Source organism: Tachysurus vachellii, chromosome 10 (genome assembly GCF_030014155.1).
Source record: "Tachysurus vachellii isolate PV-2020 chromosome 10, HZAU_Pvac_v1, whole genome shotgun sequence".
NCBI lineage: Eukaryota > Metazoa > Chordata > Actinopteri > Siluriformes > Bagridae > Tachysurus > Tachysurus vachellii.
The window spans coordinates 17,105,871-17,133,202 of NC_083469.1; the positions used below are offsets into that span (position 1 = coordinate 17,105,871).

The 27,332-nt window shown below is 38.0% G+C and overlaps 2 protein-coding genes across 7 annotated transcripts in view; both read left to right on the forward strand.

Moving 5' to 3' along the window:
* dnmt3ab (DNA (cytosine-5-)-methyltransferase 3 alpha b) overlaps window positions 1–5,242 on the forward strand; it is a 44,998-nt gene extending 39,756 nt beyond the window's left edge. For all 5 annotated transcript variants that reach the window (XM_060880003.1, XM_060880004.1, XM_060880005.1 and 2 more), the window contains one exon: window positions 844–5,242. In XM_060880003.1, coding sequence (XP_060735986.1) covers window positions 844–985 — 142 coding nt within the window. In that variant the 3' untranslated portion in view covers window positions 986–5,242. The remainder of the gene's footprint in view (window positions 1–843) is intronic.
* dpysl5a (dihydropyrimidinase like 5a) lies at window positions 942–27,016 on the forward strand. 2 transcript variants are annotated; one of them, XM_060880009.1, is made up of 13 exons: window positions 942–1,072; window positions 9,330–9,598; window positions 13,826–13,984; window positions 14,313–14,492; window positions 14,578–14,646; window positions 17,546–17,590; window positions 19,940–20,015; window positions 20,199–20,355; window positions 20,455–20,596; window positions 22,529–22,671; window positions 22,851–23,058; window positions 23,525–23,693; window positions 24,898–27,016. In XM_060880009.1, exons 2-13 carry the CDS (start codon window positions 9,338–9,340, stop codon window positions 24,981–24,983), a joined length of 1,695 nt encoding a protein of 564 aa, XP_060735992.1. In that variant the 5' UTR covers window positions 942–1,072; window positions 9,330–9,337; the 3' UTR covers window positions 24,984–27,016. The 2 variants fall into 2 exon arrangements, with proteins under 2 accessions (XP_060735992.1, XP_060735991.1); XM_060880008.1 differs by lacking the exon at window positions 942–1,072 and adding an exon at window positions 7,268–7,422.
* Window positions 27,017–27,332: the final 316 nt, after the last annotated feature.

Sequence of the window (27,332 nt, forward strand, 5' to 3'; positions counted from 1 at the left end):
ATCCATGTAGCAGGGAGGATTAACAATGGCAGCGCTGGGGCTTGAACCTTCAGATCTGTATCCTGGAATCTTTACCGTTGAGCCAGCATTGCCCAAGAACACTGTATTACATTTACATTTACATCATTTGGCAGACTTATCCAGAGCGACGTACAATAGTGCTTAAGTCCCTATCATTGGATACATTAACTCTGGTTCACTATTACACACCTTATTACACCTTACTGACAAATACACCTTATTAAATGTTTCATATTATGTGGAGCATCTGCAAGTACACTAAAATGAATTGTTTCAATAGAAATATTAGCATATTGACAGGCACAGCACCAATATAAACGCACCACTTTGTCATTACTAGAAATATCGTCCGAGGTATTATTTTAAACTTTGTACGGCTTCTGACCAATCAAATTTGAGAATGCAGCTGAGCTGCGGTATAACGATCGTCATCAAATGACTCTGAAGAACATATGAAGGGTGCTTGCAAGTAGGTAGTGTACAGATGTCTAGGTTTTTGTAATTATTTAATGACGTTTATTTGCCAGTTAAGAAGTATATTTGATGCATGATTAAATATAGAAAATGTTATTACAAAATTAAGAACAATTCTGTTGACACATTGATAATCAGTTGGGCTGATTTGTGTTACCAAGACTCGTGTTAAGGTCACTGATTAAATTAGATTTAGATTAATTTTGTTAAACTAACACTGAGCTCAAAGTTCAACAAAGCTTTCTGCAGAAACTTCCAGAAAGTTCACGATTGCATGCCACAGCCTTTCACTGGGAAGAACTGAAGCCTCATTCCAGTCGTTCTCTCTCTTGAATTCTTGTCATTCAGGGTGTTTGGCTTTCCTGTCCACTACACAGACGTGTCCAACATGAGTCGGTTGGCGAGACAGAGGCTTCTAGGTCGCTCGTGGAGTGTCCCGGTCATCCGCCACCTGTTTGCACCACTCAAAGAGTATTTTGCCTGTGTGTGAATGTCAGCGCAGTGAAGAGTCGAGAATCCCAAACTGGTGTATGAAATAACAAGAACCTTGTATATTATTTACAACCTAAACATCAAAGTAGGTATTTCATGGTATTTCTTTTTTTTTTTTTTTTAAATATTTGACTCTTTTTTTATTCTATTTAATTGTTTTTATGTTAATTTTACTTTTTAGCAGTGTTATCCAGAATTTGAATTGATTTATATGTGCAAGCTATACTTGAGATGGGGCCTCCTATCAAGGCATTGAGAGACAAAGCATGGGAAAAAAAGCAGGCGGAAAGAAAAGTAGATAGTTCATTTCACCAACGTAAGTTACAGAAACTCTGAGTTAGGGACTTTTCAGTAAATCGGGCTAGGTTGGGATACAGGTAGAACGGGCTGCTTGAAAGCTCGCCTTTTCTTTTCTTCTGAGCAACTGAGCCTTTGGTGAGAGCAAAAAAAGAAAAATAAATGGTGTCTTTCTCTTCCATGTCAGGGGAGCTCTGTCTTAAAGAATCCAAAACACCACGTCACAAATACCTCTTTGTTTATGGTTTCTATACACAATGGTAATAAAAGGTACTACTGTAATAGGTGACAATATGGTGCTTCAAGGTGGTGAAAAACATTGCAACTCATGTGGTGCTACTACTTCAGACTAGATGTGGTCACCTTTAAGACCATTAGCCGGGTTTAAAAAAAAAGTGACTCTAAAACAAGGTTTGTCAAGCCAGGTCTGCCACATCTCATTTTGTATCTTTTACAGCCTTTTTTTTACAATACTTTACTGGTGCTCTATGTAAACCTCAGCCTTGCAGTCACTGAGGTCAGTTTTCTGCATTTGTGCACACACAAAACCTGCTGGCCTGACACATGGGCCGTGATGTTTTTGTTTTTCTCCTCTCTACCTTGAGATTGAAGGCTGTGTTGAGCTACTTTTTTTTGTTCCTAGCGTCACACAGACCGGAATCGAATCATTACTGTACAACTCTTAGCGTGCGTGGCGGTTGCAGGGAGGGCGGTGTTGGGTTTTGCTCCTGGCCTGCTGAACTGCTCTCTACAGTGCCTCTCGCAGGCTATCCTCAGTCAGGTGCAACACTTTTAACAATGGTGCGGCTTCACAATGTTCTTCTACCTTTTTATAGCTAATTTTTTTGTGCTGTGTTACCAACAATATCAAGCACTTTTGTATATGTATACTTCTTTTTATTTTCGTTGATATTTTTGACTATTTCTTCTTGACTCTTGTGAATCTTTTTTTTTTTTATTTGTTATGTTCTATGATGTGAAATGCTCTTAGCATTATATATGAGGTAGTTCTTTTTTTATTTCTGTACAGTAGGGCTGTGCCAATAGATGTGAAAGAATGGGTTCGTAGGATGGGGGAAATTCACCCATCACTCTGGTGAATAGGCTAAATGAAAAAAAAAGAGCCACCCTTTCCCACATCCTCATCTGCTACAGTGATATTTCGTAATAATCCACATTAGGAAAGTTACAGTCCGCTCTCAGTGTAGTGCGTATATGAGCCGTACAGTACGTATTTTCTCTAGATATTCAGTCAGCTCATCGCTTTCCTAGCGCTTAACTAAATGCTTCTTTCGTGATGTCAATAGTGATGTTTAGTTCCTCCATCGAAGCCACCGTTTTATCCTGGTCAGGGGCACGGTCAATCCGGAGCCTATCCCAGAACCATCGCAGTGACCATTTTTTAAATATTAGTCAAAATCAAGACAAGGTTAACATCTTGTATGAACTTTGCTGAACTTATTTTATCATAACCCTGTATTATCAGTAAGTTTGTGAATTTGTTTAGAATAATAGGAAAAGTCTGTGTGCATTTAAATTATTCTGCTTAGTACAGATTTGGAAATTGGCCGACTGTCAAAAGACATAATTGAAACATTTTTTTAAGGCATTATTCTGCATAAATACTTCAATTTTTGTTCATTTTCATTAGTTTCTCCTCACATATGTTCTAAATGATATCTATGCCCATATTTTTTTGTACATTTTGTACATAGAATATGTTTGTTGATGTGTTGTTTTTTTTGTTTTTTTTTAAATTACCTATGAGATGTACAAATATAATTCTGTGCTAATATATATCATGGAATCAAAAGTCTCACATTGCAAAGAGTGGGGTAATTAACATAACTTCGACCCTACAAATTGACATAAGCTATGGAGCAGTGGGGTGGGAGGACTTATTTTCAGATTTGTATGTCATGCCTTGAACAGGGAAAGCAAACGAATGATTTTAAACAGTAGATGGACACTTCTGTCTTACTGCACAGCCCTACATACAAAACAGTCTCTTTCATTTGCATTTAATTCTTTTATAAATACTAAAAGGGGGGATTGTAGGTGTTTCCAAAGGTGCTAAACATTTTATCGAATTGAAAACGATGTATTATTTGGACAAACTTGTCTCGACAATGACTGTTTTTATGTTTCTTTTAGTATTGGAAAAGCACTATTATTTTACTCTCTCATATAAATATATTAACAAAGGCATTTTAACTTTGTACTTGAAAAAAAAAAGAAAAGATTCTTATATTGTTTTAGAATAGATCTTGCTGTAGTTGGTGCTTATCTGTGGGAAAATCATGTACTCATATTGGGAAGTAAGAAAAGAATTGTAATCAATCGATCTTGCTGTTAACATGTACTTGCTTATTATCCAGGCAACGTTGTTTTTAAGTCCTACATTCCGTGGCATATATTCAGCCCTCCATTTTTTTTAATTAATTAAGATCAGTGTTTATTTTATATATTTTTGGCTTTGGTGGCCTCTTTGTAACTATTTCCTGTATATCCTCACTATATTCAGTGTCCTTCTAAATTACTGGCACTTTTTTTTTTAAATATGAGCAAAAATGACATTTCACCCAATTTTTCCACGTAACCAATATAGCTATTTATCTTTGATCTAGCAAAAAAAATCGCATTGGAAATATTTTTTTAAATAAAAGAAATTCCCATAAAAATATGCACCACCATTATACAATTATTGACAGATCCAAGGAATGTTTTAATAAATGCAAACAAACTCTTCAAAAACTTACTTTATTTTTCATTTGATCCCAGTCACAAGGAACTATACTCTTACCTTGTCCTGTTGTGTCTTGTCTTGTTTTTCTGAAAGACACTAGCGACAGATGGTTGTTTGACTAATCAGATATGCATATAATACACAAGCAGTTAAAAAATAGCTTTAAGCACAGCTGGTGGCAAAGGTTTTACACATCTGAAACTGTTGAACATTTGCTAAGATTTGACCCATGAGCATAACCAGTCCAAAACAATGCAGGAGTATCGTGAAAAAAATACCCAAAGATCCGCTTTAAAATAGCCTATTAGTTTAGTTTTTCTTGTGTTTGCCCAGTTTTAAGTGTTAAAATATGTCTTCAAAACAACAGGCTGTGGTGGACGTGTTGCAAGAAAGAAGCCACCATTACACTAACGTTGTCATTGTGTGTTGTATATATAATAAGATATATAATAAGAAACCTTTATTTGGATCAATGATTCACTGGGGCAGTTTTTTTGATCAGGTTGGTCTGTGGATCTCGCAAAGACTGGCATCATCATGAATTCTATCTTCATCGAGAATCAGGATATTTGTAATCCTGGTTGCGAAGAGGTTCAGACCTGTTTATAGATCAACCTTTCAACAGTTAACTTTCTAACTGACAACTTTACAAAATCAGGGTTTTGCAGTGACCACTCTCGGTTTTGAACCCTACAAAAACCCTTAAAACTTTCTGCATGGGGTACCAGGTATCTCCAATCTTGTCAGACATTACAGAAACAGTCACAATGTTGTTATTCTCACCAGGACAGGCAACAGAAAATATTCACTGTAAGGGTGCTGATCATTTTGAAACTGGCATTTTTTTAAAGAAAAAATTGCACTACTATACAAATGTACTTATATATCTGTATGTTTAAGCTCAAAATATTGCACATCATTCTTTTTATATATAAATTTTTGCTCATTTTCATGAATAGTGCCAATAATTCTGGAGATCACTGTATATTTTCTTTCCTCAGTGACACTGTTAATTAGTGTGACCTCTTCTGTGTCATAACTGTTTTCATGCCTTCTCTCATTTTGAGATCAGCTCGTACAGCAGATGTAGCAGTCATTATCCACCTCTACTCCCTCCCTCTTCTGTTTTGTGCCCAGAACTAAGAAAAAAGGCTCCTTATATACTTGTGCTGGAGAACACTTGAATAAATGTATTGTTTTTTTGTGCAAAAAGCAGCTTCTGTTATTTCTCACTTGTCTGAGTTTTTACCACGTCTAACAGCAGAATTTTTTTTTCCTGAAATAGTCACGTTGTTCATTTACAGCCCACTCAGGAGACACTAAAGCTCAGTAGAGTTTCCATTCTATATTCTTGTTATTGCAGGGTTGCCAGCGTTCTTTAAACAAAACAGTTTAAGATTTTTTGCTGGTTGCCTTTTCAAAACCTCAGGCCTTCCAAGAGCTTATATTTGGAGAAATGGCTTGGAAGAAACTCAAATTTACACAAACTTTCCATGTACCTCAAATGTTACAGAGATATGTTTGGCTTTAACTTTAACTTGAGTATTCGACTAGAGCTGCAACAAAAAGGTATTTAACATGCAGGGTTCTTACAGTACTTTTTTTTTACATGAACTATTTCAAAAGAAGACCAACATGGTTAACAAGGCAAGTCTCTTGCTTTTGGTATGTTTTCTGTATGTAGTGTATGTTTATTGCGAGTTTTACTGAAAAACCAAAGAGAGAAAAATCTTGGATGCCAGAAATTTACTAGTTAATAATTTACTCATTTTAATAATTTATTCTCAACATTAGAATTATTGCTATATGTCAATTATTGTATAAAGCAACTAATAATAATTATTCACATTTTTCCACTCCAAAAATTAACACCTTATCTTTTAACAATAATTCTCACAAGTTTCTTTAAATAACTGTATGTTTTCTCAGACATATGGAACGAGAACATTGATAAAAAGAATGTTAAATGCAACCAAGTAAATAAAAGAGAACAATCTATCAGCATGTACTCCAATTTTTATACCATATGCAATATATTCATCTTCATTCTTAATAAGTTCCTATGTACTTTCATGTTTAGATGTCCTTGTTACTGCCTGAGCATTGTCAAGTACGTTTTGATGTATTGTGTACGACGAATAAAACTTCCTTTACTTTACTTTACCTAAAATGATAGATACAGAACTGCTTTCACTATCAACAAATTGTATGGGGCATGAGGGCATGTGGTAGCCTAGTGGTTAAGGGGTTGGGCTACTAATCCATACTCATTTTATACAAATTTTTTATTTTAATACTAATTTTATTTCATGATAACATGACAAGCTGCAGTTTTTTGTCTTTTGAACATAAAGAGTTCCACAACACATAATTTAACTATAAATTGTTAAAATTCATAATATGTTCAATTCTATTCTCTTCAAATTTATTTGTATAGCACTTTTAACAATTGACATTGTCTCAAAGCAGCTTAACAGAACATAAACATAGAACAAAAGGTTATTGTAAAGAAAAATATAAAGATTAATTTAATACAAAAATTCAAGAGTAATATTAGATATATTTAAATGTGTTTGTATTTACTCTTATTTATATATTTAATATGTCATTCATTAATGTGTTTAAAATTCATTGTTGGTATCAAAGTAAAAACACTTTGAGTTTGTGTTGTTCGGTATAAGTAAGAAATAATGTAATGTTAAATCTTTTAAATTCATATTTTTGTTTTGTTTAAATTTATATGAATTCTATAATTATTATGATTAAATATTTGTAAAGTGTTAAATATTTTATTTTTTTCCTCTAATCATTTCTTGAAGACGAGAACCATTTATTAAATACATGAAAATGTGAAGTCTAAATATGGGTTTGTATAAATATTAATGCAGATAAATGATTAAAGCAGCTGAGGTAACTACAGGTGTCATTTTAACATTAGCGCTTAGAGACGTCCAGTTCTGGGTTCAAGTCATCTTTCAGTTTTCTATTTGATTCCGATATCAGCGACTTCTGTAACAAATAAACATTAATGATTAATATTGCCGTTTTTTAAAGTAGTTTTTATTATTTATTGTTTTAAAAGAGCTAAACCTGAGCTCTGTTAGACGCACGAATTAAAACCCATCCCCCTTTGAGATATGACACAATGGTATATACCGAGGGTGTCAGGCCACTCCCTGTCTGCACTTTGATTGGCCGCTGGTACATCCATCTTTGTACGTCTGCTTTGTGATTGGTCGGCTAATGGCTCGCGCTGTGTGGATGCTGCGGACGTAAGGTTTTCCAAGCTGTAGCAGCCGGAGCATCTGCCTGCGTCTGCCTGCGGGTGTCACCCAGCGCTGTCGTCACACTCCACTGAAACACTGCTTTTATTTTGGAATATAACAAAAGAGGTAAGCCGTATACTGATTAAGTATACATCTTACATTTATGGAATTAGTATGAAATCTACCGCTGTTGCTGCCGCTAAGCCGTTGCCTAGGTGATGATGAGTGACAGCTCCAAGGCTCGAGCCTGTTTTCAGGGCTTGGTTCATTTCTACACTCATATCCGTCTCCATCCGGAGATCCGCCCTCAGTCCGGCTGTGACAGCATTTACTCACTCGATTTGTCCTTAATGTTAATCAGAAATGTTTGGACTTAAACGTAGCAGTGTTTAGTTTTACCTCAGGAATGACAGAGCTGTAAACATGATTGATGAAGCTCCATCCAGTCGATGTGGACGTCCTGATTTAATGTTACTCATAAAAATGGACGCTTTGTTCTTATCTGTTGTGTAATACAAATACATTCGTTTATAAGGATGTGTGTTAAGCGTCCTGTCATCCGTTTCTCCGCTAGAGAAAGGGCTTGGCCATCCTCTTTGTGTGTGAGATGGGCTCCATAACATCCATGTGGAATGCAGACACACACACACAGACACACACAAACACACACACGCGCACACACACATACATATACACACATACATACACAAACACACACATACATATACACACACATACATATACATACACAAACACACACACACATACATATATATACACACACACACACACACACACACACACTGCACAGCACAGAGCTCATTCTGATTTCTCCCTGCCATCTGGAGGAAAAACAAATCTTTGCCACATCATGGAAATAGAACATTTTAATGCAAACAAAACATACATAAAGATTTAACCACAGATTAAAATGCGTCAGTAAGGAAACATGGCACGCTCAATACATGATTGTTACACAAAGTATTTATAGATGTGTTCATTTTTTCCACATTGTTGCTGTTGCAGTTAGTTAGTGAAGGCAGCCTATAAGCCCCTTCTATGCTGTGTTCCTGAAGTGTGTGTGTGTTGACAAGAGCTTCTATAGTATTGCATAGAATAAGCTGGAATCAGAAGTGGGTCATGGGAAAAATTTGCCTGCATGAGCTGTGGCGAGGAACAAATGTGTGACTAATTTCTCTCTAAGGTCTTTGGAGAGGACATGGAGGTAGCATGTGTATTGTACTGCTTCTGCTTGCTTAATATAGTTCAGACAGAGACAGAAGGATACACCCATCTCTACCCGCTCCCTTGAATACCCACCACCCACCCAATCAGGGCCATAGAGAGGGCTTTTTGGTGGTGGTGGTGGTGGTGGTGGGGGGTGTTAGGGGATGTACCCTCTTTCCATGACTTCATCCTGCTTGCACTATGGCTTACACAGCTGAATAGAATCAAAAGGTCCTTGGTTTCTCTGCTTTGCCACACCCCTTCACTTGACACTGTACTATCTGGGTCAGAACCGCCCTGACTCAATGCATCATGATTTCTTTATAAGGGCTGACTCTGCTGTTTGAGCTGCCAGTTGATGGGATTTGTTTATTATTGTGCCTGTGGGTGACATCATTAGCAATAAATAGCATTATATGTAGTAATTCCACTGATTTATATACACAGTCATATAATATGGCTTTGCTGCAGTGCTTGGCCAAGCCAGTGGTTATCGCAATGATTAAAAATCCAAACTGAGATTATACCATGTGGATTTAATCCTGGTTTTTATATTTTATATAGAGTTTTTCTAAGATCTTTCTAAGGCAAGTCTCACTGTCCAGGAATGCTGGAATTTGGAAAATTGCCTTTCAAACTCGTTAATAGTATTCATTGGATAATGTTCTTGTACTCGTTTACATTGAGTCCTTTTGCTCATTTTGGTATTTTTGAGAAAAAGAGAAACTGACGAGCTTATTCAGTAGAAAAACAAAATTCCACCCATTTAAGTCAAAAGATAGTTGATCTCTCCTGCTCTCTTACAGGTGGAATCATGTCTGCTGGCCCAGCGACACTGCGCATCCTCATAAAGGGAGGAAAAGTGGTGAATGATGACTTTACCCAGGAAGCAGATGTGTACATTGAGAATGGCATCATTCAGCAAGTGGGCAAAGAGCTGATGATCCCAGGTGGTGCCAAGGTGATAGATGCCACAGGCAAACTGGTGCTTCCGGGGGGCATCGACACAAGCGTTCACCTGCAGGAGAGTTTCATGAACGCCTCCACTGCCGATGATTTCTACAGTGGCACCAAGGTACAATGTGTTTATTTTCTACATAAAAAATTAGGGATTAAAATACAACATGGTGTGTTGGTCTTACAATATGGTGTGCAACAGCCCAACAAAAATAATCTCAAGATGGTTTATTCCTTCTTTTTTTTATTTTATTTTATATTATATGTATTTATTTATGGAAAATAGAAATGTGTGTACTTAGATATGCCTGTGGATTTGGAAAGCATAAATTTATCTTTATACTATACATTATTATTATTATTATTATTATTATTATTATTATTATTATTATTATTATTACATAAATTAATTTAAATTCTTAATTTATAGGCATAAAAGGTGTAATCATAAAGTAGTTATTACTTGCAAGTATCTTCAATTCCTAGGCATGAATCGTTATTGCTTTACTACATCCCTGGCTGTCGTCCCTTTCTATAGCTAAGAAATTTTACATGCAGATGCCTGCGCGTTCATTGAAGCCAATTCCTCGTAACTGACCGTGTTGTGAAATTGTATCCGATGTCTTGGTGGATGAATGTCTGGGGCGAAAGTAAAATGTGGATAGATTTTTTTGGCCTCCACACACAGAGAGGCCAACCATCTGCTGGGTCTTTCTCCTCTAAAAGCCCTGTGAGCTTTTATTCTTGAGTGGCATGGTGCGGCCGTGGCTCTCAAATTACTGGAAGGATATAGCTAGAAGCTGACACTCAGAAAGGCATGAAATGAATTTTATTGATCCAAAAGCAACAAAAAGTCTAGAGCCTGGATTTCACTCTGTGATGTAATGTGTTCAGATTTGTTTTGTTTTATAATATTGTGCATCTCGGTTGTATTTTAAAGCCACATTGTGGCGGTAGACATGCAGCTCCACAGTGTGACATCATAGCAAGCTGCACCATCCAACCTAATCCCGTGGTTTCGTTAGCAAGCACTGAAAGGCAAGAGTAGGGATGATTCACACACATCCAAATGCGCACACACACACACACACACACACACACACACACACACACACACACACACACAAACACACTTACTCCTGAGAACACTGTCGTGTTTAAGATGACAAATGAATCAGTTGTTATCTGAACTGTGCTTGTTAGACACTGGCGACACAAGTGGTAATCCCCCCACACGGTCCACATTACTGCCATGATCTTGGCCAAGCACAGACACAAATGCAGATCAGATTCTGTTTCCATAGATACGACAGGAGCTGCTGCAAAGACTGCTGCAAATGCCTTTCACTCGCACCATTGTACAGAGAGACAATGGTGCTCATTTCCACGCCCCTTTCAGGGGACACTGGTCCATTCCCCTGTGCCAACTGACAGATGGAAGAAGATTCTTCATGTAATGAAGAATTATGGCATAGCTCATTTCTCTTATGTTTCATACCATTTCATATCTGAACAGGGATTCAGAAATAAGTGCAGTAGCTAATGTTTTCGTGGTGCCTTTTCGTGGTCTATTAATCATTTATTAACCTGTCTTATCGAATAAAAAATTATTAGACTTATATTTTAAATCTGAATATCATAGTGATGCCAATTAGTAATTACCTCAAAGCCCTCATCACTTATCTCAAAGCCCTCATCATTCCTCGCACTGCACCCCGCACCCTCTGATCTACCAGCACTGCTCGACTGTTTCCATATATATGTATATATATATATATATATATATATATATATATATATATATATATATATATATATATATACTACAAGACTCTTTTCTGTTCTGGCTATTTTCAAACGACGGTTGAAGACCTACTTATTCATGAAACAATTCAACTAAGCACCTCTTTCCCTGTTTGTTACAAAAAACAAAACAAAAAAAAACACTGCAGAACCTTTGAACAATGTTTTAAACTCATGGTATCTTAAGTATGTAGTTAATGTATTCAGCGACAGAGACTTAAGCACTTTTGTACGTCGCTCTGTAAATTCATTCATTCATTCATTCATTCATTCTTTCATTCATTCATTTTCTACCGCTTATCCGAACTATTCACGGTCACAGGGAGCCTGTGCCTATCTCAGGCATCATTATGCATCAAGGCAGGATACACCCTGGACGGAGTGCCAACCCATCGCATGGCACACACACACACTCTCTCATTCACTCACGCAATCACACACTACGGAATTTTTCCAGAGATGCCAGTCAACCTACCATGCATGTCTTTGGACCGGGGGAGGAAACCGGAGAACCCGGAGGAAACCCCCGAGGCACGGGGAGAACATGCAAACTCCACACACACAAGGCGGAGGCGGGAATCGAACCCTGGAGGTGTGAGGCGAACGTGCTAACCACTAAGCCACCGTGCCCTCAATGAGCAAATTAATAAATGAATTTAGGATTCGAATGTTAGGTTATAAGTAACAACTTTTGTATATGTATATTTGTACGCAAGATAAAAATGGTCTTTCTTAAACAAAGAAAAAACATTAACATACCTTTAAAACTTTTATTTAATAACCAGTGCAATTCATCATACTGCTGTAAATGTAGGTAAAATGTAAAGCTTCAGTTAATTTTTATTTCAAACATCAGAATGGGGAAAACATGTGATCTCTTGACATGAATGTTGGTGAGAGACAGGCTGGTTTGTGTATTTCAGAAACTGCTTATCGCCTGGGATTTCTTTTTGCACAAAATGGTGCAAAAAAAAAAACCCATCTAGTAAGCTTGAGTTCTGCAGATGGAAATGGCTTGTTGGGGAGAATGACCAGACTGGTTTGAGCTGAGAGGAAGTCTACAGTAAATCAAATAATCACTATTTACAGCTGCAGTGAGCAGAAAAACATAACAAAACGTTGCAACAGCAGAAGACCAGAAGACCAGGCTTGCTGAGACTGTACTGGGCTTTCTAATCTCACTTTCCAATCTTCAACTGTCCAGTTTTTTTTTGTTTGTTTGATATTTTTATATTTAAGTATTTGACCTGATGCTGCATGATAAATGAGCAGGTGTATAAAGTGGCTGGCGAGTGTTGCACTAAAAAACTGTAACTCATCTGCCTTCATTCTGTGTACACTGAATTTGCATTTTCTCCCTGTGCTTTGGACTTTCCTCTGACAGTCCAACGGCATGCATTGTGGCTTGATTGGCATTTCTAAATTGTCTGTAGTGCATGAAGAGTCTGTGAGAGCTTGGACCTGCCCTGTGCCCCGAGTCACCTTGGAAAGGCTCCAGGCTTTTTTATTTCATGCAGAACATCGATTGACTGCCTGTCTTGAAGCAGTTATTGAAAAGCCACAAGCTGAAATCAGTGCATTACTGTAGCCTTATTTGTTTTTCCCTTGGATCTTCCCTTGAACTCTAGTGAAACAGAGGCACAGAACTAGCCTTAAAAGCTGCATGCACGTTCTTCTGTACAGCTAAACATACATGTGCATTTAGGGGACATCTCCAGAGTGGTCAACTGTTTAATATACTCAAACTGTTTTAAAAGTATTTTCTTTTTGCAGTGGAAAATATATTTTTATTGGATTATAATGGCTTGTGAAAAATGGTTTGGATGGTTTTCTATCTATGTTTACTAAGACTCGAGCATTGCCACCCTTGAATTTTATGTAGAGGTTTATATAACTGAGCAGGTAAGGGTTAAGGATCTTTCTCAAGAGCCCAGCAGTGGCAGCTTGTCTGTCTTGGGGTTTAAACTCACAGCCTTCAGGGCAGTAGTTCAGCATCTTAAACAATGAGCTACTAGGGACCTTGGACTAGGGTCCAGACCCCAGGGTTCAATTAAGAGCTTGGCCTTTTGTCTGTGTGGAGCAGGTTCTATCCATGTGGGTTTCTTCTGGCATCTGCTGTAGCAAAGTGAGGGTGTCTTTCTTTATAACGGGACTAAATTTAATTGGGTTGTACAAATTCTTATTCAGTGAGTGAGGTCTGGTAATTGACGTTGGCTAAAAATAGTCAGTTAACGCTTACGGTCATTTGCATAATTACAAACATATTTTAAATATGTGACCAATTTGTGTTTTATAAAAAGTGTGTCCTTTATTTATCTCTATTTAGTTGTGTAGAAACAAGTGTATATTAATGACATGTGAATAAACCTATGTCTGGTTCATGAAACTGTTATATGCCAACACAATGGGCAGGGATTGAAACACAGTTGATAAATCAGAATGGAAACAATGAAAAGCATGGGAAAGCATGCGTATTTGTGCATGAACAGAGTTAACTTTCCTTATCTTTGATTAATAAAGGCCAATGTGTGTTGATCTTCAGGCTGCTCTGGCTGGAGGCACGACCATGGTGTTCGGCCACGTGCTGCCTGAGAAGAACGAATCTTTGCTGGATGCCTATGAGAAATGTCGAGCTCATGCTGATGCCAAGACCTGCTGTGACTACGCTCTTCATGTTGCTGTGACCTGGTGGAGTCCCAAGGTACAGATTTTCTCTTACGTTCACACACGCACACACACACACACACACACACACACACACACACACACACACACACAGAGATAACCTCTGCAGTCATTACATACTGTGACATCAACAAGCTGAAGAAGGGCCTTAATTTTATGTTTTTGACCCCTACAGTGTGAAATATATAACTGATATGTTTTTACATATATAAGCACTAAACTACGAGAGAGCTCAGTGTGGAAATTGTGCCTTTTTTTGTTTTTAATCAGGGAATTGTGAACCTGTTTTTAATAACAATGTACTGTATATACCAGTAATGCATTTTATAACAAATCCTGTGCAGGTGAAGACACAGATGGAGACACTGGTGAGAGAAAAAGGAGTGAACTCCTTCCAGATGTACATGGCTTACAAGGACTTGTACATGCTGAGGGACAGCGAGCTGTTCCAGGCCCTGCAGCAGTGTAAAGATATCGGAGCCATAGCCCGGGTACACGCTGAGAATGGAGAGCTGGTGGCTGAGGTCGGGATACTTTATTATCTTTCTGAATTTTATTCGATTATTTTCACCTGTCCTGGTAACTGTACAGACCATTTTTTCTTTCAAGGGTGCCAAAGAAGCGTTGGATCTGGGCATCAGTGGACCAGAAGGCATCGAGATCAGCAGGCCTGAAGAGGTGTGACATTAATGGTCCAAACACAGTTTTATGTCAAAGTTTGGCAGACAAAGCGACAGGCGACATGGGGACGTGATTTTTGTGACATAGCAAGAGTGTGACATTTCGGCTAAGAATTTATAAATTCTAGGCAAATTAGGCATAACACTGCCTAGCGAAAAAAATCAACCAATTGGCTTGACTGATTCTATAGAACAGTCCTACACTTTTAAAAGGAACCTAAAAGCAAGTGATAGAACCTAAAATAGACAATAACACACAGCCAATTCAAAGCGTATTATATATACACTGAACAGAATTAAAAACACTTTTGTTTTTGCTCCCATTTTTCATGAGCTGAACTCAAAGATCTAAGACTTTTTCTATGTACACAAAAGCTCTATTTCTCTCAAATATTGTTCACAAATCTGTCTAAATCTGTGTTAGTGAGCACTCACAGGTCTGGCATATCAAGATGCTGATTAGACAGCATGAATATTACACAGGTGTGCCTTAGGCTGGCCACAATAAAAGGCCACTCTAAAATGAGCAGTTTTATTGTACGGAGGGTCCGTGGGGGTCCGAAAACCAGTCAGTAGCTGGTGTGACCACCATTTGCCTCACACAGTGCAACACATCTCCTTTGCATAGAGTTGATCAGGTTGTTGATTGTGGCCTGTGGAATGTTGGTCCACTCCTCTTCAATGGCTGTGCGAAGTTGCTGGATATTGCCAGTAACTGGAACACGTTGTCATATACGCTCATCCCAAACATGCTCAATGGGTGATATGTCCGGTGAGTATGCTGGCCATTCAAGAACTGGGATGTTTTTAGATTCCAGGAATTGTGTACAGATCCTTGCAACATGGGGCTGTGCATTATCATGCTGTAACATGAGGTGATGGTCGTGGATGAATGGCACAACAATGGGCCTCAGATTCACAGTATCTCTGTGCATTCAAAATGCCATCAATAAAATGCACCTGTGTTTGTTGTCCATAACATGCGCCTGCCCATACCATAACCCCACCGCCACCATGGGCTACTCGATCCACAACGTTGACATCAGCAAACCGATCACCCACATGATGCTATACGCGCTGTCTGCCATCTGCCCAATGAAAATTGGGATTCATCCATGACGCCATTGAATGTGAGCGTTTCTCCACTCAAGTCAGTTACGACGACGAACTGCAGTTAGTTTGAGACCCCGATGAGGACGACGAGCACGCAGATGAGCTTCCCTGAGACGGTTTCTGACAGTTTGGCAGAAATTCTTTGGTTATACAAACCAACTGTTGCAGCAGCTCTCCAGTTCGCTGGTTTCAGACGATCTTGGAGGTGAAGATGCTGTATGTGGAGGTCCTGAGCTAGTGTGGTTACACATAGTCTGCGCGTTGTGAGGCCGGTTGGATGTACTGACAAATTCTCTGGAGACGGCTTATGGAAGAGAAATGAACATTCAATTCATGGGCAACAGCTCTGGTGGACATTCCTGCAGTCATCATGCCAATTGAACGCTCCCTCAAAACTTGCAGCATCTGTGGCATTGTGCTGTGTGATAAAAACTGCACATTTTAGAATGGCCTTTTATTTAGGCGCACCTGTGCAATAATCATGCTGTCTAATCACAATCTTTATATGCCACACCTGTGAGGCAAAGAAGAAGTGCACACTAACACAGATTTAGACAGATTTGTGAACAATATTTGAGAGAAATAGGCCTTTTGTGTACATAGAAATAGTCAGATCTTTGAGTTCAGCTCATGAAAAATGGGGCAAAATCAAAAGTGTTGCATTTATAATTTTGTTCAGCATAATATAGTATCATTTATTTGAACATAAACAACAAACATTTCTATCATTTCAGTTTGAAGTATTTCACAAATATAATAAATTATTATTTTTTTCTAAAACATAAACACAGAACATAAACAAACGCGCGTAGCCAAAGCCGGGGCAATTACGGTTGTATTGTTTTGTGTCTGATAGACACAAAGGCTAGGAAGGCTAGAAAGGACTTATCAAAGATTGTTGGTACATCTGATGAGGATATTGGACAGGATTGTGTTATTTAATTTGCATTTAGTCAGTTGTAGAAGCTACGTTTAGCTAATGTGGTTTCTTATCGAATCACTAGACCAGGGGTGTCAAACTCAAATTCACAGTGGGCCAAAATATAAAACTGAGATAAAGTCACGGGACAAACTGAATATTTATTGAAAAATTACCTGCAACTGATATGTAATGTTCATCCTTTTTCATATGGAAACAAACTTTAGTTTTGCTTGAACACAGGATTTGGAACAACCAGAGCTTGATATTACAAACACATAAGAAATTAAATTTGAAATAAAAGACACATCAGTGGTGTTCATTTCACAAACTTTGACCATGCACTTTTTGACAAACTCTCCCTCATTAAAGGGTCGGGCAGATTTTGCAATCTCTGCTGCCATAATAAAGCTCGCCTTTACAGCAGCTTCACTTTTTGATTTTGCTTTCATGAACATAGTCTGGCGGGAAATTAGACTTTTTTTCATCTCCTCCGCCTTCTGGAGCTTCTGCTTTACGTCCAGGTCCTTATACTTCTCATAATGTTTCGTTTTATAGTGTCTTCTTAGGTTATATTCTTTCGTTACAGACACGTTAGCTCCGCACACAAGACAAACAGGTCTGCCCTTTATATTCGGGAACAGATAATCTCCCGCGGGCCTGAGTTTGACACCCCTGCACTAGACAGTGCACAGCCAAAAGTAACTAAGGTAGCAGTCATGACACCCTCATCAGACTAACTACAAGTGATACGACCGACTTTTTTCTAGTCATCGTGAACGTTGGGTTCTGCATCTCTGGCTCTTTGGGTTACAGCAGTGATGTTCATATGTCTTATTGACACTGGATTATCTTCTGTTCACAGCTGGAGGCAGAGGCAGTGCACAGAGCGATCACCATTGCCAACAGAGTGAGTAATACACACTATGCTTCGATCACATTGCGTTTCCTCTTGTCTTGAAATTAATTCGATTTACACATTTATACTTGACAGATCTCATAATAATCTGATAAGTATGAAAATAAAATAAAAAAAAAAACAAGCATGATGTGGTTGGAATTTGTTCAATTATATACAACTGTAGAATTAAGAAGAGCTACAATCACTAACCCATCCTTAAAACTATTTTACAAATCCTTTCTGCTGTAATGAGAACATATTGGACACTGTTTGCTCTACTGTCCTGCTTCAAACAGTGCCAACAACTTGCGCAGTATTGCCAGGCAATTGGGCTATTTTTAAAATCGGCTTCAGTTCACTGCAAACATGCCCAAAGTGGAGCCTTTTTCCTGTATTACATTTCCAGCACCATGCAGCGAATACTGTACATGTGTAAAGATTTTATGTCGGTTGAAAAAGAATTCATGTGTATTGTTCACAGTGCTGAATTAACATTTTATTTTGCTTGATATGACATTTAATTTTTTTTCATGTTTCTAGTTTTCATGTTTTTATTTGAGCCCATGTATATCCAGTAAAAGTACCATTTGGTTTTTGGGCCCAATGCAGCTTAGCATTATCAGCCAAGCATTATTATACATAAATACTATCTGTAATATCTTTAATATACTGTGTGAAGCAGAGGTGGGAGTAAGTCTCACATGTGCAAGTCACAAGTAAGTCTCAAGTCATGAATGTCAAGTCAAAGTCAAGTCGAGTCTTTTTTTAATATTTGTCAAGCAAGTCTCAAGTCTCAAATATGCGACTTAAGTCTGACTCGAGTCAAGTCATATGACTCGTATCCCCCATCTCTGGTGTGAAGGGTAATTAGATTGATTAGTAATACTGTTGCAGCTTAATATTTTATTAATTTTGATATATACAGTATAATAGGGGCACGGTCGCTTAGTGGTTAGCACGTTCGCCTCACACCTCCAGGGTTGGGGGTTCGATTCCTGCCTCCACCTTGTGTGTGTGGAGTTTGCATGTTCTCCCCGTCCCTCGGGGGTTTCCTCCGGGTACTCCGGTTTCCTCCCCCGGTCCAAAGACATGCATGGTAGGTTGATTGGCATCTCTGGAAAATTGTCCGTAGTCTGTGATTGTGTGAGTGAATGAGAGTGTGTGTGTGCCCTGTGATGGGTTGGCACTCCGTCCAGGGTGTATCCTGCCTTGATGCCCAATGACGCCTGAGATAGTAGTTCGGATAAGCGGTAGAAAATGAGTGAGTGAGAGTGAGATATATATAATATATTACATATTGAAATTATATGTTTTACTGTTTGAGGAATGTATCAATTTAACCTCAAAAATGTATTTATATCCAATAAAATCTAGGTATTTTAGTTTTTCTTTTGTGACTAGGACTTGTTACTAGAGCAGTCACTGGACCAAAGATTTAGAAATTTATTCTATCTGGAATCTTTTTGCATTAAAGTGCATGTAAGTGTTTTTCTAACAATCTATAAACCATTTTTTAGAGTGGATAATGGAGTGCAGACTCAGTTTTTTAATACTTTCATAGGTGCCTGTTCAGGGATCCGTGTGCACTTAAATGTCTTGTGTCCACATTAAATATTAATGAGAGTGATATGTTTCTGGGAGAAGTCCATTTTTAAAGAAGACAGCACAATACTTTATGCATTCTAGCTGACCTGTGAAAAATGAACATAGAGCATAGAGCTAAACATGATGAAAACAAGGTTACAATCCAAACTTTGCAAACCAATGCTATTGGTGATATTTTTATATTTAGGCGTTTTGCAGCTGAGATTTATATGCAAAGCTTTATTACACAGTAACACCAGTGAGGTCTAGTGAGGTGTTTTTTTCTGGAGGCATTGATTTCAGCCCAAACGCTTCTGCCAGTGCAGTGAGGATAAGTGCTTTTTTATCAGAGTGTCCTTGAAAGTGCATGAATGAAATTGGTACTGTATAATGTGGAAAGCCCAGTTACTTGCCTGGGAAAAAGTACTGCACAATAGATGATGTATTACTGTGACATAATTAGCATCCTTCACTTCTTAAATATGCTCAACAAGACAAGTAAGAGAAAGATGCCAAGCACGATACTTCATATCCTTTATAGGCTGCTTAATTGTGACACCATCATGTTTGATGACTTTTCTGTTAGTATGCACTCTGAGATTCACAGCTATCCCTGTCTAGACTGTTAGGAAGTAGAACTTTAGATATGGCTTCAAATAACTCACACATAGTAAAATCTTGATGTTAGCAGCACTTGTTTAGAGAAATACTTGAGAATGGCATTGATTATGGTTATTATTATTTAATTATCTTCCTCCTCCTCTTCCTCCTCAGGCTCACTGTCCTATATATCTGGTTAACATAGCCAGCATGTCAGCAGGAGATGTTTTGGCCTCAGGGAAGATGCACGGTAAGGGCACAGCGTTGTCTGTATCCAATTACACCGTATGTAGCTTTTGTCCCTCCAGGCACCACCCACCTGTGGGGTTGTTTGTGCTTTCTTGAAAAAGAAGCTGTCATATATCACATAGTAGACATTCATCATGCTAGGCTAGTTACAGTATAATAATGCATTTCTGGTGTGTGTGTGTAGGTAAAGTGGTGCATGGGGAAACCACCACTGCCCATGCTGTTATAAACGGGCTGCAGTACTACCACCAGGACTGGGTTCATGCTGCTGCATATGTCACTGTTCCTCCCTTGAGGCTGGACCCCAACACACCCAACTTCTTGCTCAGCCTGCTGGGAAGGTGGGTTTTGTGACTGTTTACACACACAGGAGATTTCGTTCACCCTGTACACAGGACATATCCTCAGAATCTGACACACGATTGTTTTTCCTGCTGTAGTGACACTCTGAACGTGGTGACGTCAGACCACCGTCCATTCAACACCAAGCAGAAAGCCATGGGCAAAGACGACTTCACTAAGATCCCTCATGGAGTGCCCGGAGTGCAAGACCGCATGAGTGTCATCTGGGAGAAAGGAGTGGTAAGTTTGATCTGACTGACGTAAATTAAATAATAATTTGTAAAGCACAATCTTTTATTATTGTGTTAAATAAAAAAGGATAAAACATGACATGCAGATATTTGCAGATATTTATTCTTTTATTATTATTAATAATAGCAGGCTATATAAAAGTATAGCCTGCTATTATTATTCATTCATTCATCTTCTACCGCTTATCCGAACTACCTCGGGTCACGGGGAGCCTGTGCCTATCTCAGGCGTCATCGGGCATCAAGGCAGGATACACCCTGGATGGAGTGCCAACCCATCGCAGGGCACACACACTCATTCACTCACGCAATCACACACTAGGGACAATTTTCCAGAGATGCCAATCAACCTACCATGCATGTCTTTGGACCGGGGGAGGAAACCGGAGTACCCGGAGGAAACCCCCGAGGCACGGGGAGAACATGCAAACTCCACACACACAAGGTGGAGGCGGGAATCGAACCCCGACCCTGGAGGTGTGAGGCGAACGTGCTAACCACTAAGCCACCGTGCCCCCCGCCTGCTATTATTAATAATAATAAAATCGCATTACCCTTCTATGTTGTAGTTCATGTGAACGATTGCAAAACAAGTTCCTGTTATCATTTATGTTACGACATAACGTGGTATATCATGTAAAGCAAAATATACCACAACGTAATAAAGCACAGAGAAGTTAAAAGGTTTTACCTCTGAAACAAAGCACAGACACTGCAGTCTCATTCTGTAAATGTTTGATAAACATTCTAACAGAAAGCTTCACGACACCAATAATCTTGCACTGCATTTATTTGGTAAGCAGTAACCCGTAAGAAAGAATCTATCTAAACACTAAAATCCATTCATGCATTGGTTTAAATTATATCAGCATCTTGTAGACAAATCACAGTTATTATTTTGTTACTTGATAACTTAGTTGAATGTCTGTATCTGAACAATACATATGAATTCTCAGTATATGACTGTGATTTATCAGAATAGAGATTTCAGCAGTGCCATGTAAGCAGTAGTATTTGACAAAGGACCTTAGAATACCCCTTGAAATCATTGCTAGTAACAGAGATACGCATTTAGATATGCAATGGTTTTTCAATCAATAATACGTTATGTTAATATAATATAATAAGTAATAAAATAAAATAAATAAATAAAATATTTACAAAAATGTGAGGGGTGTATTCACTTCTGTGAGATACTGTATGTCCTGCATGCTCCATTTTTATATCATCTACACAACTAATAACTTATTATTGACTGAAAAACCACTGCTTATCTAAATGCGTATCTCTGTTACTAGCAATGATTTCAAGGGATATTCTAAGGTCTTTTGTCAAATACTACTGCCTACACGGCACTGCTGAAGTCTCGATTCTGATAAATTACAGTCATATACTGAGATACAGACATTCAAATAAGTTATCAAGTAACAAAATAATAACTGGGATTTGTCTACGATGCATGAATGGATTTTAGTGTTTAGATTCTTTCTTACGGGTTACTGCTTACCAAATAAACGCAGTGCAAGATTATTGGTGTCGTGAAGCTTTCTGTTAGAATGTTTATCAAACATTTACAGAATGAGACTCCAGTGTCTGTGCTTTGTTTCAGAGGTAAAGCCTTTTAACTTCTCTGTGCTTTATTACGTTGTGGTATATTTTGCTTTACATGAGCTGTTCTTTTTTTCTGTGTCTTATTAACTTCTAGGAAGAGAAAAAAATAAGGTTGTTGATAGAGCAGCTGCTTATACAGTACAACTGCTTAAACGTTTTACGTGAACTATATAAAATGGCTCAGTTTGACCTAAGACAATCCAAAAACATATCAGATCTGTCAAGTCTTAAACCCTGATCACATCAAAAAAAAGATTCTTTAGAATCCAAAGAGAAAGCCATAAAAGAGAAATATATTGTCCTCTTCCAGGTTGGAGGAAAGATGGATGAAAATCGGTTTGTTGCTGTCACAAGCTCTAATGCAGCAAAGATCTACAACCTGTACCCCAGGAAAGGCAGGATCATCCCAGGAGCTGATGCTGATGTGGTAGTCTGGGACCCCGATGCAACCAGGTACAACATAATAAGGCCCAGCTCAGTGATTACACTGTAGGTCAGAGTGTGCAATAAATTGCTTAACTAAGTTCTTTGGGTAACATATTAATGGTAGCTACACCTGAGCGTCTGTTGTCACCTCATGTACCAAAAATGTAGCTCTGTGATGACATGTGATGTGTATTGTCTTTGGATAGAACCATCTCTGTGACCACTCAGTGGCAGGGAGGTGATGTGAATCTGTATGAAGGTCTGCGCTGTCATGGTGTGCCACTGGTCACCATCAGCCGTGGCCGCGTCGTCTACGAAAACGACATCTTCACCTGTGCTGAGGGTTCTGGAAAGTTCTACCCTCTCCGAACCTTCCCAGACTTTCTCTACAAGAAGATGGTGCAGCGGGACAAGGTATGCCATCATCTGTGCCATTTAGTTCACTGGGGTTCATTACTCTGTTTCATTAATGATCTGCTTGTCATTAAAATCAGTGACTCTGCTTCATTGTGTGAAGTGTGAGTGAGTGAGTAATGTAGATTATACATTTTGAAGTTATTGGTTTTTCCATTCCGTACCTTACCAACATAATTATTAAGTGTCTTCCTGTTACTAGTCATTTTCTAACCAGATCGTTCTGGTAAAGTCCCAGTTCATTCTCACACTTCTGTTTTCAAGAGCTGCAACATTAATGTTAAATTATAGAATCTTATACGTAAGTAATACCGTATATCAAATAAAAATACATCAGAAACAGCTTGTGTTTGTTTAATTCTTAAGCCGTGTGTGTGTGTATTTGTGTGTGTGCTACTGGAAGTGAGGAACAGGTAGAGCATTAAAATGACTAAAAGTTTGTGCTCCCTTTCCCTTTCCCCTTTAGTGCCAGGTTCTGAAGGGAGTGGACCGTGCTCCCTACACAGGAGAAGTGGCTGCCGTGCAGAACACAGGGAAAAAGGAGGCAGCTCCGTCATCTGGGGACATGGCACCACGACCCTGCACACGTCACGGTGGAGTGAGAGACCTGCATGAGTCCAGCTTCAGCTTATCTGGTACTACAGCCTGCTTTCCCGGCACATTCCTATACATTTATCCGTATGCACTGCTGTGCGCTTGTCTGAAACAAAGTCACCCTCATTTATTTTTTTATACAAACTTAGTCTTAGATTATTTTATTTTATGACTTCTTCATTAGAGGGTCTGTAAAAAAAAAAATCATATTCAATATACATTTTTCAGCAAATTTTAATGTTAGAAGTAACATTATATAATCACTTGTAAGAAAAAAATATGCTGGCTGACTAAGATTAGCCAGGGGTAAAAAAAAGAGGCACAAATGCAAAATTTAACGTCTCACGAAAAATCTAGATTCTAAAAAAAATGTAAACCGCTAAATTTACGCTTAATAACATGCTTAGAAAAATGTATCAGCCAAAAATCTCAGAATATTACATAAAGTATAGCTGAGTCAACTGATTGTCACACTTTTACTGTATACTTGTGTATGTATAAAAACTAAAATTACATTTCATTATTTTAAAAGGCATCAGCGCTGTACAGCATTTCATAACTTGTGGTTTTAAACAACCCAAAGCCTTAACTTGAGCCACCACTGTCCTATATAGGTTGTGACGTAAAGTATTAAAGTTCGTCAGATGAAGATGAAAAAGAAGACGGGACACCAAGGACAGGAATCAATCATGCACTTATACTGTGGTTATCTGGATAATTATATTTTATGAATATATTTTATGACTTCCATTTTATGAAACTCCTTACATAACAGCAGTGCTTTATTCCTTTAATCTCTTAAACTCTCTTATATTTATTAAACACTTATAGTTACATTAAATGTCCATGATGCAATTTACCCCCTGTTACGACTTTTATTATAGCAGCTACAAACAGTCTTTCCCACATCCCATCTTATTTTCTCTCTCTTGAAGTTAATAAAAATATATAGCCTGTTGCATTACCCAGAAACCAAAAGGCATCTTTATGATTTCTCTCATGGGGTGAGAACCGTTACAAAGTGCTGTAGCTTACAAAGCGCTGACACACATTCTATAAATATTAAACAAATATCTCCTTAGAGAAGCTTAACCATATCATATTATTAAGGCATGGCACAACTTGACAGAGCTGTTGTCATCATAAAATTATCAACACCAGATGAAGCACCACCATGCTAGTGAACTGTAAGTCACACAAACACATCATGGTCTTACAGCTTACAGGAGCTTTGTGTTTTGCCAGGTGTCCAGATTGATGACGACCTTCCAAAGAGATCTTCCCAAAGGATCCTGGCTCCTCCTGGTGGTCGATCCAGTGGCATATGGTAACGTCAGCTGCAGCTATTTTTGGAACCACCGAATAACTAAAGTGGAAACTAAACACTAATAATATCTGATGAATTCACATCGACCAAAATGTATTTAACCCTTGTCACTTTGCTACTAGCATAATTAAATGTCCATGTTAATGATTTCAGGAAGTTAAAAGAAAAATAATAGTGTAAAAAAAAAAAAAAAAAACGGGCAGGGGGTTATTTAGAAGGAAAACGAAAAACAAGGTATCTGTGGTTTGTAGATCCTGTGTGAGACATGTGGGTTTTGATGAATTACACTAGCATTGAATTACTCTGGTTTTGGTGTCATATAGTTGATTTGGTAAAGGTGCAAAACAAGTCCTCCTCCGATCCTGTCTACTTCACTTTATATCACTATCTTTATTCCGAACAGTGCACTGTGATATGCAACAGTTAAAGGAATACTTAAGACATTTTTCCAACCTGATTTACATCCAGTTTTATGAAATTCTCATGGACAAGAATGTTATGAGTACTTTCAGTCATTTCCCTCTACTAAGAAAACAGTAAAAAAAAACAAGAGGCGTGAACCGTTACTGATGCTCCAACATCTGCCTTTAGAGTTTCGCCAAAACAGGTTTTTTTTTTGTTTGTTTTCTCGATACAGAGAAATGTTGAATCTATTGTCAGTTGCACAAACTGTTCATATATGTGCTATTCTATTGGGTTGTAAAAAGTCTGGAATACTCCTTTAAAAGATGTGTACATTTGGCAGGAATTTTGAACAAACATTACAGTAATAAGACCGCAGCTAATGGACATGGGACAATGTATATCATCGTATATTTTGCCACATTTTTAAATGATTTGGGCACATGACTATGTGTTTACCTCAGTGTTTTATCTTTGGAATTGCACTTATGTACAGTAACTACCCTGCCTCCTCATTTGTTAAGCTGTACATCTGTTGTGGTGTTCAAATAACACATTAAAAATGATGCTTCTATATCGCAGCCTCTGTATCGCTTTTGTGTTTTCAGTGTGTATAATAATCCATAATTTATTTTCTTTCAAATGACTGTTGACTTGTGGATGATTCAAAAGCAAGTTAAAGTGCTAGATCGAATCTTGTTAAGGCCACAGCTTATGATTCAGCCAGAAACTGTGTATGTTCATATTGGTTTATTTTTTCCTATTGTTTCAGCCTTTGGTTTGACCACATGACAAGGCGAGTGTGGTAACAGTGGTGTGTCCCTGTGTGGTAGACTTGTGTTGTGTTGCCAAGTGTTATCGATAGCTGTTCATTCTTAGATTTACTGAGAGTGTTTATGGTCAAGTAATGTAGTACCGTACTGCCCATTAATGTGAACCAATATAAATGCCATGTTTACAGTGTCACATATCAGGATTGATTTTCTTATTTAAATCTGACTGCAGCATCCTTATGTAATTGCCTGGGATTTCCTATTTGAGTTTGACACAGTAACACCAGTAATATTATGAAACAAATGGCTTTGTTGTTTTTAAAATCATGTTAAACACATTTTTAATCATTTTTGAGACTTGAAATAGGGAGAAATAGGCTTTTAGAGATAGGCTTTTAGAGATCACCAAAAAAATACACCCTTTAAGATCTGTAAATGTTTCAAAACTCAACACTTTATTGATCACATGAATTATGATCTACACGATCAACATTTAATTATGATCGGTGAATAAATAAACTGAAAATGGCTCACAGACATACTGAAGTGCTAAATTAAAGGAGATTTTTTGCTAGCATGTCTTTTACCGGTTCTGCTACTTCGGACATATTGTGAGACCCCACTGTCTCCCGATATGTAATACAGTAACAGAAAACTTTAAATTAAAGAAACAATCCAGACACACCAGATGCACTTGGATGATTTCTTTATTGGTGCTGAATATTCATGTGTGTGGATGTTTTGGTTTCCTTTTGGAACTCTCTCAATGTTTCTCAATTGTTATTTTTTATATGCCATGTATGTATGCACTAGAAGTGTATGTGTAATTTTCCTCTTCAAATAAACCCTGTCCAAACTTGTATGTTAGTTTTGATCCTTAAATGAGTTGCAGTGTTAAAGCAGGATCAACCTACTGTATACATGCATGCATTATTACAGTATTTAATATTATTGTAATAACACACAAAAACACACACATGCACACGGTCCTCTGATACTTTGCAATGTGTCCAAATAACATTTCAGATTTCCCATAATGCATTGCAATTTTGTGATGTGTTATAAAAATCTTCACAGACTGACAAAATGTGATGCGTGCTGCAACTTAACGACAAGTTCATTATGATCTTAGAGTGCTACATAGTCTGCTAATCAATGCTTGTATAATTAAATTATAT